The following is a 12167-nucleotide window of genomic DNA, read 5'->3' as shown; positions in this document are numbered from 1 at the left end:
TATACCTCATATTAAACATCTTGTTTATGCCTACATTACAATGTTGTTCCATAACATCTGTTTAAAACACATTTTTTTTCTATTTTGAGTAGTATACATAAATTTCCCATTTATAAAAACATATTTATTTACAGTCAAAAAATACATATAAACTATATTAATCCTCAGATGCCATCTATAATGTATAACTATGATTGAATTAGATATTAGAATGTTGATCTGTATTTATGGGTTGGTTATTGGAGACTGAACACACAATTTCAATATACTTGCCCATTATATAGAACTCCTTGTGTTGCTGCCTTTGCACAATCAATACATGCAAACTTAATGAATAAGAAATTAAACTGAGTCTGTGGCTATTATAGGATTTTTAAAAACTCATGAACTGTATCTTGCGCTCGGCTGTTTCCAGAACGGGACAGTTCTCGGATTGCCAATAAGGGTGTTGCTGCTTGAGTTGCTCCGTAAAATGTGGTTCTATTATCAGGTCCATTAAGTATACCTCTGTGTAATGACACTCCACTCGCCAACGTTTCTCTCTCGACCCTTCTCCTAATAACCCCTTTTACATTTCATTTTCGTTATTTAGCGGGCAGCACTTATCCTCAGCCACTTTACATTTTGCCAGTGATCAAATTAATGGAGTCAAAAGGCCTGGGAAGCAGGTACATGTCATACGGGCAAAGCAGTGGGACTAATTGTAGTTTCAGGGGAGGCAAGATGGGACCTAAAGTGATCCATGCTGCGCGAAAATGTATCGGAGCAAGGCTCACATATCCTCTCTTATGGTTTGTTGTCATAGTTTATTGTAGTCTTGAAGGTCTCTAGTGTCCTTATGTAAGAAATCAGTCATAGGTATGGGTGCAGAAGGGGATGATGCAGTTTAACACCAGCAACCTTGAAAAGGATAAGCGGAAGCGAATGGATGGATGGAGTGCATTAATCACAAAAACGTAAATGAAAATAAATAATTGATGTCAGGAATCACTATGGCAGCATTTAAACGCAGTATGGTTTTATTTGGAGGCATTGCATTGTGTTTGTAATAATGTTACTGTCCGTGGATGTGACACATATAACAAAATTTGTTGTCTCTCAAGCAATCACTTCTGTAATTTCAAACATAGGTACATATATATATAGTATATATAATATACCACCTAATTTAATTGATCCGGTCCAAACAGGGTTTGAAGTTGAATGAAAGAAAGTCGCACCGCACACATGCTCAATTAATTTAAGTACATAAAGTATAAAACAGTCTACTTAAGAGATGAAAATACCATGAGAATTTAAAATGCTTTAAAACAATATAAAATGCTATGACAAACAGGCCTAAATGCCTTAAAAAAAGACAGTTTAAAAGCGCATTGTGCAGAGTGCTGTTACTGTGCATCTAGTGATTTAGAGCTATTGTCTGTAACAAGATTATAGAAGCATGTTCTTTAGATAACAGACAGTTGCCTTGCTTCCACATGGAAACTTCTGATTAGGTTCTGATTAAGGGACTTGCAATCATCTTCTCCACGTTCAAATTTTACATGACCAGAAATCCTAACCTTGACTGAATGCAGTTCTTTTTTCTCTTTTTTTTTGTAATGCTGTTTAAATTTAGAAAAGCATCACTTATTACATCTTTGAAATTCTTGGTTCAAATGTGCAACAATGACCAGGAAATACAGAGGACATTTGTCATCCTTAGTTGTCCCATTCATCTCAGATTTTATTTTTTCAGTGTGAGTTGGAGCTGGAGTCTCAGAGTATGAAGTGTGATTTATGCATGGCACTTGGTACTGGAACTGCACGAGATGGGGTAAAGCAGTTCCCCTCACCCCCACCCTCCCCCTTTGCCCCGAGGATGCATGAAATTAAGCAGAATGACTCTACTCATCCGACTATAAATGACGCTCCATATGCTCCACCTAGACACCCGCGTTCAGTGTGCCAAGAATCACAATTTTGGATTTTATTTTTTCGTTTTAATGTGAAAAATTGAAGTGTGACATTTGTCTGTTGTGGCTTGTTTTTAAAAGGGAGCGAAATCCTCTCACTGCTGCTGGTGCTTTGAAAGCACTTTAAAAATTTTTACCCCGAGTCAAATTGCGAGGGAAAAAAACAACAAAAAAACAAAAAACAATAGTCTGTGCTGTTGTTTTTCATTTTGTCGTTTTTCGTCTTTGTCACAACGACAGGGAGGAGTACTTTAAAGCACCATTCAATGAATATTAAATGAGTACTCCTCTCGCCTTTACTCGTCAATCCTGTCAACACAGAGAAGGTTCAACAGACGACTTCAAAGACAAATTTCATTACACAATCAGTGCCTTGTCTCTACTCATCTGATGGACCGCACCTATCTCTGTGATGCTTATTACTGTCAGTAATTTGGCTCTGCAGTTATCTCAATAACAAATAAAACCGCAGCCTCCCGTGGTGATGTTAAATCAGTTTAGCATTTCACACACAACAATTTCTGCAGTCATGTAGCTGTTCAAAGCCGATGCAAGACCCAATTCCAGCAAGCATGTGACCCTTCTCTCTCTGCTGAAGTAACACTTTTATTTTGGCTTAAATGCATATTCACTGTTAAAACTGTGCAGCGATTCACAATTGCACTAATTTGGGCAACGTTGTGGTGCGGGCCTGCTAAAGCTCTCTTCCTTTTCTGCAAATTGCAGTTCTGCTGCGTGAAGAGGTGGCCCAGCTCCAGGAAGAGGTGCACCTGCTGCGGCAGATGAAGGACATGTTGAATAAGGACCTGGAGGAGACCCAGGGAGGTTGCTCGGCTGACGTGCTCTCTGCCACTGAACTCCGTGTGCAGCTGGCGCAGAAGGAACAGGAGCTGGATCGAGCCAAGGAGGCTCTGCAAGGTAAGGACTGTCAGGAAACAAGAAACTGTGTGTGCTGTTTGAAACACAGACTTTTTTTTATTTAAGAAGAAATGTGGAAAGTTCTTGTTATTAATTCGATTTCTTTACAACATTTTCTGATCGGTAGTAGCAACCAGTTTTAATAATACAGGTAGGTAACATTTAGCCCAGGAGTTTGCTCACTGTGTGAAGACAAGCACCTCCTGACCGTTTCATCCAGTGACAAGCTTTTGCCTACAAGAACAATTAAATTATATTTCTACGAACAAAAGAAGGGTGAAAGAAAACAAAATACTAAATGGAAAGGTGTAGGTCTTAACCTTTAAATTGATCTTGTTTTTCATTAAAAATTGGAACATGGACATCATCACTTACAGTCTGATTTCATGGCACTATTCCACTGATGCTCTAGAAGAAGTTTTCATCTCGGGCTGACAGATTATGTGCTCTACCCGTCTTCTTCTTTTTCATGTAGTCTTTTTTACATGTCAGCTTCAATGAGCAAACTTGTTTTTCACTTGTTTCACTTTTTAGAAGCACAGGGGAAGCAATATTCAGAACCTCTGTTATGTCAGCCTGAACGCATTTTCACTTTTTTTCATCATTCCTATGGAGACTCTTTAAAAAACTGTGCCTGTTTTGGCTTCCTCATTGTACACGATTGTATCAGTTTTTAAAGTCCAGTGCAGGCTTCTCTCTTACAACATCTCTCATCACCACTTGCTCAGCTTCACGTGGATATAAACATGTTTCCTTGTATAGAAAAATGGGGGCTGGACAGTAATGCAGATGGCTGATTGTAAGGAGATTGCACAAGCCTCTTGGTTTGAACTGATTCTGATTTATTAACATGTGCACAGTGGAAAGAAGAAAATATGCCGGTGTGCATATTTCATAAACCGAATGGTAGCTTTACATATGCACTTGCTTTTTGTGCAGGATAAGAATGTTCTCATGTGTGTATTAGTCAATAAGTATCACTGAGTTTCTGTAATATTGTAATATAAGTCTTTTGGTTCCTGTTGTAATTTGAATATTTTACTTCTTCCAGTGCCCCCCTGTCTTTGATCCCTCTGTGTTTGTGTCTTCACCTCGCAGTTTGTTTTGCTAATTACTTTTCTTAGTGTGCTTGTCGTACTTTTTACTTCCTGTCTGTTTCTTTCCCTGATTCCCTGAGTGTTTTCACCTGCTAATTGCTTCCTCCTCTGTTTCGCCCTCGTCTGTGTCCTGTTCCCTAATTAGTGCTCTGTGTACATATAGTCCTGTGCGTCGCCTCTCTGTTTGCGGTCCTGTGATTAACCTTTTTTGTGGATCTTTTTTTTTTTTTTGTTGCTTTGTATTTTCGGTAGTGTGTGTGTTTCTTTGGACTCTGTTCATCCTTTTGGAATTGTTTTTTTTGTCGTTGATATTCTACACTTGGGTCCTTTCCTCACCGCTACTCCTGAAAAAAAAAAAATGCAGAACAAGTGTAGGTTCAGGTAAATGTGTCCTGTTGGGGGAAACAACACAACACAATTTTTAAAAAAAAGTGGCACATTTCCCTCTTCCTTGGTCAAAGCATTCAATTTAGTATCCTGTTGCTTTAAATCTCTTGTTTGCTGCTCCCGCTCCTGCTGAGACAAAACCTGTGCAGCCTTTTGCTCCATCGGGCTTTTCTTTTCTATTCATCATAATGTTAACATAAGTGTCTGTATTAGTGTGGTTGATGCAGCCCATTAGTTGCATTATGGTCCATTAGCATGTGTTATGCTAGAGAGATGGAGTTATATCTCGGGGTGAGAGGAGACGCAGATGCTTGGACTATTTAAAAAGGAAAAAGAAAAAGCTCTCCATGCTTTTGGCAAATCGAGCTGCTCTTCTCCTACTGTGCAGTATGACACAAATACAGCTCAACATAATGTAGAAGATTCAAGAAGGTGATTTTAAAATAAATAACGTTACTGACAAAATAAAGTTTTAAAGCATTGGGCCAGCGTACTGGTGTCTTGGTATTGATTTTCCAAGCCTTTAGGACACTGCTGGAGGGATGGACCCACCAGCCTTCTAAGACCTTGTGTAATGTGGTGCTTTGATGGTCCTATAGAGCGCTGTTGAACATGTTGGTCAAAAGATGATCATCGTTGTCAAACCATTCATTGACCCATTATGTCCTGTGAACAAAGGCGTTACATCCTGGAAAAAAATGTTCTCATTAGGAAGGATGTGCTTCATCACATAATGAAGGTGGTCACTGACAACTTGGTACTGATTTGCAGTGCGGGCAGACGTCTTTTTTTTTTTTTTTAAATTTTCCTTTAATTTGCTACCCGTCTTTGCTTACATGCTGCTTTCTCAGAGAGTCTGCAGTTAGTAAAGAAATGAACATTGCCAGGCAGTTTAGAGTGGATTGCAGGGCATCAAGCAGAGATGTCATCAGTGTGGCAGTGAATTATTTTTTTCAAAGAATTATCGCCCATGGAATGAGGCAGAACACAAAAACTACCATTTGGTATCAGACAAAAGCATGACATGCTGTCAGGGGATTTTGTTGCTGCGACATTTCACTTGACACTTGCAGCCTACGCTTTTTGGAAGAATTGAACGAAAACAAAATGGACTGGGGCAGAGTAGAATAGAGCACACATCAAATAAATACTTATCTCTTCTTCAGTGGGATGTTGGCTGTCTGAACATAGTGCACACAGGCTCATACAGTCATTTGTATGACTCAGGCCTGTTAATGAAGGCCAAAGCCTACCAGCCCCAGCAGGCACTGACGGTAATCGGCAGCTAATGAAAGCTTTATAAAAGCGGACTTTGGTTGGCTTACGAGGGCCAGAAACGTTAAGCGGGGTGGATCTAGTCTACAATTAAGCTGGGGTATGTGGGAGGACAAGAGGAAATTGGGTGTTGTCATATTCAGGTTTCGTTCTGCTGGGGTAAGTTCACCAGGCGAATTGAAGTGACTGTGAACTTGAGTATGAAGTCATTCCTGTTGCTATTTTTCATTTTGTGCTTTCCCTCCCCCTCTGGAAGGCATTTCCTATGAGGAACAGAAGGACAAGCTGATATTCAGTCAGAGCTCTTGGTCAGTTAGTTGACCCTCAGCCACTCTTTCTACTTGAATTGGGTTTGGATTTCTACTGTTTAGATTAAGCTTTTTCTTTTTGATAAAGATTATAGGTAGGGATAAATCAGGTGACCCTGAATCCCCCCATAGTTACGCTGCAATAGGCCTAGGATGCTGGGCCACCTGTTTTCAATTACTATGCATTTAAATGCAAGTTATTATTTATCTGTAGCTCTTCCACAGCGTGTCTTTTGTCCCATCTTCCTCCCCTCAACCCCAACTGGCTGTCCCTCCCAGAGCCTGGTTCTGCCACAGGAGTTTTTCTTTCCCACTGTCGCCAATAGCTTGCTCATACAGGGTAGTGTGACTGTGGGGTTTTCTCTCTGTTATTGTAGGGTCTTTGCTTTTTACAATATAAAGCTCCTTAAGTCAGCTGTTGTTGTGATTTGGCACAATATAAATAACATTGACGTGAAAATTGAATGAGATTTGCATTCACATGTAAACGAAGCAAAACTGTTTACATGTTATTGTTATTTTCCCACTGGCCTGGTCTTTACAGCAGAAGTTCGTTTCAGCTCTTTTGTAAGTCTGCAGTTGTCACTCTCAAGCGTCATGCACTGAGACTACTGCACACTCCAAACGTATAATTTCTGAAGACAGCTGTGAAAGGCCAGCAACTGCATTTCCTAGCTTTTTCTTTTTGTGCTGTTGGCTTGGGGTGGGTAGCAGCTAGTGAATGTTGGCTCTGGCCTCAGCAATATTTACAGTTGTTTCTAAGTAGAAAGTAGAAACACATCTTTCATCCTTCTTTTGTTGTTTTTGTTCCTTTTCCAACTTCTGCTTCGCAGTGCATTCAAGTTTCTTGCTGCCAATGTTGGCACATGGTACTGGATCACACTGATGACGATGTTTTTGTGTGTATTAATATCTTAATAGGCTGATACCATTATGAGAAAGCATGAACAGAAAATTAGTAATAAGAAAATAGACAAAATATTTCTAAAAGGAAAGAAACAGAGAATTATCAGAAAAAATTATGCTTTGAAGGTCTTTCAAAGTTTTTTCTTCAGACTGCAGTGGCAGGATTTTAAAAAACAATATCTACAACAGAAGAACATCTGAAGTCATGACCATAGAAAATATGAAAACATCCAGCAAAGGCCTTACACAGGACCCGAAATGATGCATGTCAAGAAGCCATCCTGATGAAGGAAAAGACTGACACTATAGACTGACACTATCAGTCATGGATTGGCCTCCCCAGAGTCCAGACCTCAACATCATTGAGGTCTGGACTCTAGAGAAAAAGGCAATAAACTCCAAAGAAGAGCTTTGAATGTCCTTCAAGAAACCTGGAGAACGATTCCTGAAGACTACTTAAAAAGAATTACAAGAAGGTTTGGCTTAGAGGGTTCAGACTGTGCTTAAGAATAAAGATAATTATACAAAATCTCAACTTTCAAGCTCATTATAATTGTACAAAGTCTGCTTTTTCCTTGCATACTACAGTCCCAATCAAAGGTTTATGACCACTTGGAAAAATGGGAAAAATCATATTTTGCATGGTTGGATCTTAACAAGGTTCCAAGTAGAGCTCCAACATGCAACAAGAAGAAATGGAAGTGAGACATAACATTCTTTTGAGCATGCAATTTATTGAAAACAGCGAGTAAACTGAAACAGGCTGTTTTACAGCTGATCAAAAGTTTAAGACCACACTTCCAACAAACTCAAACTCCCAGAAAGCAAAGTTCCAAACATCAACTCAGTAATGAGTATATTTCCACATATGATTGCCCATGTTTCAGTATTTCCAGTTTCTGAGGAAATATTAAAATTAATGAGGGGTGACTCAAGACTTTTGCAGAATTCTATACATGGAGGATTACTAATGTACAAGTCATTTCAGTTTTCATTATGTCTGTAGAGTACATCTCATCTCTGCCTGAAAAACTACTGCAAAAAAGTTCTGGGTCTTATTATGCAGTGCATGAAGGCACACGTTTTTAAACAGTAGCAGCTCTGAATGGTCAGAATGATTGTTGGCATGAGAACCCACCCAGAGCTAAAGGTCTTAAATTCAATGAATTGTCCAAATAGAGGCACGCAATCATTTTTTTTTCTCAGTTTCTTTTAAATCAGGCTTTTAAGCAACCGAACAAGCACTTTTTTTTAAAAGATACTGAGTCCATTAGTAATCAATGTGTACTTGACTTTGATGCCTTCCTTTACATCTTGGAATTTGGTAGATTTAAAGTACTTAGGTGTAACTCAAGTGTTAATCGTGGGCAAGGGGGCCCACTTTTAAAATGTTGTCTTCTGTCAGGTATTGGCTTTTTCCAATGATCACATCAGCAATTATTTACAAGTCTCTTCTATGCTAGGTGCAAGGAAATAAAAATGTTTATATGTATGGAAAAAAAGTTCCTCTTTTCTTTTTACTTTTATTCAAAGGGTTTGTAACAACGCTAAAAAAAAGACTTGACGGACTTGGAAATAGTTGTTTTAGAGAGTCTGATCATAAAAAAAGAAGATAGGCCAAATGTTCTTAAGAATACCTCATTAATTACAGCAATTTCCGTATGCTGCCAATTGATTGGAGCCGAGATGTTGACTCTATTTGATTTCCCTCAGTTTTCACAAGGCTGGCATATTGTGAGGATCCCACCAGATGCTCCTGCAGAGTGCTTTTCCCAGAAGAATGAGAGCCCTGGGTTTTTTTTTATTGAAGTGCTACCAACAATTATTGTGAAGCAGAGAAGCTTTGTCTTTTTTTTTTCCTCTTTTTTTTTAGTTTTTTAGTTCTTCTTTGTTTTAGTGTGGTTTTGTTTTGGATGAAGAAGCAAGCGGCTGAAGTGATGAAGTAGCGTGAAAGAGATGGATCGTTCCTTCCTTTGCTCTTTGCCACTTGAGATAATACCTGTTTACTTTGGGAATGGATCACTGAAGCTATGTTGCCACTCCTACCTCGGTTCAGATGGTTTGCGGCTAAATTGCATGCAGATTTTCTTGTGCCTATGAATACGAAATAAAGAAGAGGTGAACGCTACTTTTCAGTGCATTTGCACTCCAGTTATTCTTCATTTTCCTCTCTGCGGTCTCTTCCTTTATCTCCCTCTCTGCCTTTATTTGGTGTGATGCCAACATCGTTTAAATGTTAAGGCCTGAGTCCGCTTCCACTGTGAACCGGGCTTTGGTGTGTGAACGCTATAATTGTAATCGAGGGTAATTGCCAACCTTTTACAATTGCAGGTTTTGTTATGATGTCCATGGGCACTCAATTCAACCCAGGAGCTGCATTTAATGCCCCCTACACAAATGACAATGACCTGATTCATTTTTGCCAATCATAAAGCGGTGTTACAAAGAGAAACTAAGCCCCAGCTAGGCGAATGCAACCAGGAAGTTCTCAAAAGGTGTTTATACGTTTACGCAACTCTCATTTCTCATCAAAGTTTGGTTTAATGAAGTTTCAAAGTGGAGTTGGCCCTCACTGCTGTTTTTAATTAGCTATTTTCACTTTGGCTATTACTATCACTGAGGGATTTCAAGTCAAGCCAGAGCTCATATGAAAGCAGTAGACAGCTATGTATCATCAAAGCACAGTCTGCCGGCTCTGTTTAGTGTCATTTCACGCTACACTGTACTTAGCTTAGCTCTGTCCTTGACTACAAGGCCTCTTTCCTTGTTAGGTGTTAAAACACCAGTGCGCACATACAAAAGCACACACACTCTCAGCACCACTGAATCTCTTCAGGTTTCAGGTTCAGGTTCTTGACCCGACGACCTTTAAGCAAATAAGGTTTTTCTTAACTAAGAGCTAGTGGGACAGTCAGAGCTTTTGTGACATATTTCCTCAAACGCACCTACACCTTTACAACTTTTTATCCAGATAGTTTTGTTTAGCTTGCACTTAAAGGTCCTGGGTGTGCCCGGGTAGTGGGGATTTATGCTTAACTCATTCACTGCCAATGGCTGGCAGTGAATGAGTTAAACCCATTGACTCATTCACTGCAATTGACGGCTATAGACGTCAATGGCAGTGAATGAGTTAAGTGGGAAATCTACACCATAGCTATGTTGTAACCACAAGCCACACTGAAAACGTATGATGTAACCTATGGCATAACTCGATGTGTGCTGGTGTAACGGCACATCGCCTTGACGCAGCCATCGATTATCGATTCCACCTGTGCGTTTCTAGCTGTTTTTTTGCTGCAGTCTTTGAATTTATCAGTGAGAGAATAACAGTTATTGTCTCAATAATATGTACTCACAAATGTCAGCAAATTCCCAGGGGGAATAGATATGAAAGAATCCCAGCACATAATGCACCAGTACTAGCATAAATGCCCGCATAAATGACATCAGCCACAAAATCTATGTGATTGGGTGGATAAAGGTTGTAGTAAAAAGTGCACTGAGTTTTCAGTTATAGTAGAAAAGAGCTCTATAAGTACAAGTCCATTTAAAACTATTACATTTACAATTAAGTAAGAAACCTTGTTTGGTTCATAGAGGCCCATTGTGTTATTTAGATGTATCTAAGCAATCTGTCAGTCCTGTATGTATCATGTATGTATATCTAAATTCTTTCATGTTTGTTTCATGGGGAACAGTTAAACTGTTAGAGCCTGTGTCTTTCTGTCTGTGACGACAGCATCATAAACCCAGGAATACTGTTGCTTGAGTGGGAAGTCAATTAGCTCAGCATGAAAGGAAATGTACTCAAAAAACCCTGAGGTCACGAGTTTAAGTCATCAGTGAAGTATATATTTTTTTGCTCATTCTTTCTCCTGAGGATGTTTTTTTCATTTTATTCCAATCAGTAAACATTAGAAAGCAATTCTTGAATACAAAGCTTCTCTTGCTAGAAAGACTAGCAAAGAGACAGCCTTCAAGAAGAACCTCAAACCAGTTGAACGTCCAATTTGGAACTTTTTTTTCACCCCAAACAACAGCAAAAATCCCACATCAACAGTTAGTCAGTGTTGAAATGTTTGCTAAATGCTGAAATCAGTAACATTAGACTGCTTTCATGTTGAATCCACCGACGACAGATTTCTCTCCCATGGTGCTTAAATAGCTTGTATGTCTGATCTGTTTTCATTAGCTACCTTACAAAGGTCAGATGTCTTCTCCGCAAAGATGTCTGATCCCACGGTAACACGCCTTGCTTTACAGCGAGGATTGTTAAATAATGCCAGTGATATCAACGCCACACAGCCCCATGAGTTTGTTTTTACTGAGGAATTGAGGAGGTGAGTGCACTGTGCTGCTCTGAGGCTCCTACATCATTATTCAGCTGGCAGATTTAAAATCCCAAACCGCGAACAATGGACTCCCTCCAATGAGCCGATGTCTCTTTTGTTCTCTCCCAAAATAATTATGTTAAGAGCTGACTAAAAGCCTGTCCCTTCTCTTTAGAGCTGAAGTTATATGCAGTCATGGGCTAATGTTAATGTAGTGATCGTCATTTACAGAGGAGCGCGTGTTTGTGTTTTAGCTAAAAATGCTATCCAAGGAACTTAAGCTTAAAGGTCACAGCACAATCACAATATGAAATTTACTGATATCCATTTTTTTTTAAAAGTGCTGTAGATTCAGTGTATTTTTTTGCAGACTTCCATCACTTAGAAGTCTTCCTCAGAAGAAAAGGTGATTGTTAAGGGTGAGCTGGCAACACATAGAAAGGAAATGTTATTTGTCTGTAATCCTGGCTTAAATCTTGTTATGTGAGCCACCATAGATGGGGCACGGCAGATAATGAGGGATGTTATTTAAGCAGAAGGATGCAGTGAGTGGGATGTGAAAAACACACCACAATAATCGGTGCAAACTGTGTGAGCAACAACAACATGGCTGAGGGTTTTTTTTCCCCCTCTTTTATAATTAAGGGTGATAAAGTCTTGCTGCCTCTAGAATTAACAAGAAAATATTCGTCCTTAATGTGTAATATTCATATAGCTTTGAATTACAAACAGCTCACCTGGCTTCACCAAGAGGTGCAAACTATGCCTCCCAAGATTCATAAAGCTCACCCATTAACTTGTTATATGTTGTGTGATTGTTCCAACAAATGCCACTTTATCTTGTCACAGCGCTAAGCAAAGAGGCTACTTTTTAAATATTGCAGGTGATAGAAGTATCCATTTTTTTCCTATTTAACTATCCACAAGAAAGCAAATATACATAGTTTGGAAAATGTCAAAATATTCCGTTCTTCCAAATGAGGGGGGGGG

General features: G+C 39.3%; 1 protein-coding gene across 12 annotated transcripts in view; it reads left to right on the top strand.

Annotated features, from left to right (window-relative positions):
• LOC102307504 (kazrin) overlaps positions 1–12167 on the top strand; it is a 198355-nt gene that overhangs the window by 166081 nt on the left and 20107 nt on the right. For all 12 annotated transcript variants that reach the window (XR_006052911.1, XR_006052910.1, XM_005945848.3 and 9 more), the window contains one exon: positions 2682–2873. Coding sequence is in view for 10 of the 12 variants with exons in the window: in XM_005945848.3 (XP_005945910.2) it covers positions 2682–2873 (192 nt within the window). In the remaining 2 variants the exon portion in view is untranslated. The remainder of the gene's footprint in view (positions 1–2681; positions 2874–12167) is intronic.

This window comes from Haplochromis burtoni, unplaced genomic scaffold (genome assembly GCF_018398535.1).
Source record: "Haplochromis burtoni strain Fernald_Lab_line unplaced genomic scaffold, NCSU_Asbu1 Contig_458, whole genome shotgun sequence".
Lineage (NCBI taxonomy): Eukaryota > Metazoa > Chordata > Actinopteri > Cichliformes > Cichlidae > Haplochromis > Haplochromis burtoni.
Note: the sequence above shows the minus strand (reverse complement) of the source record. Positions and strands in the feature narration are given on the sequence as shown.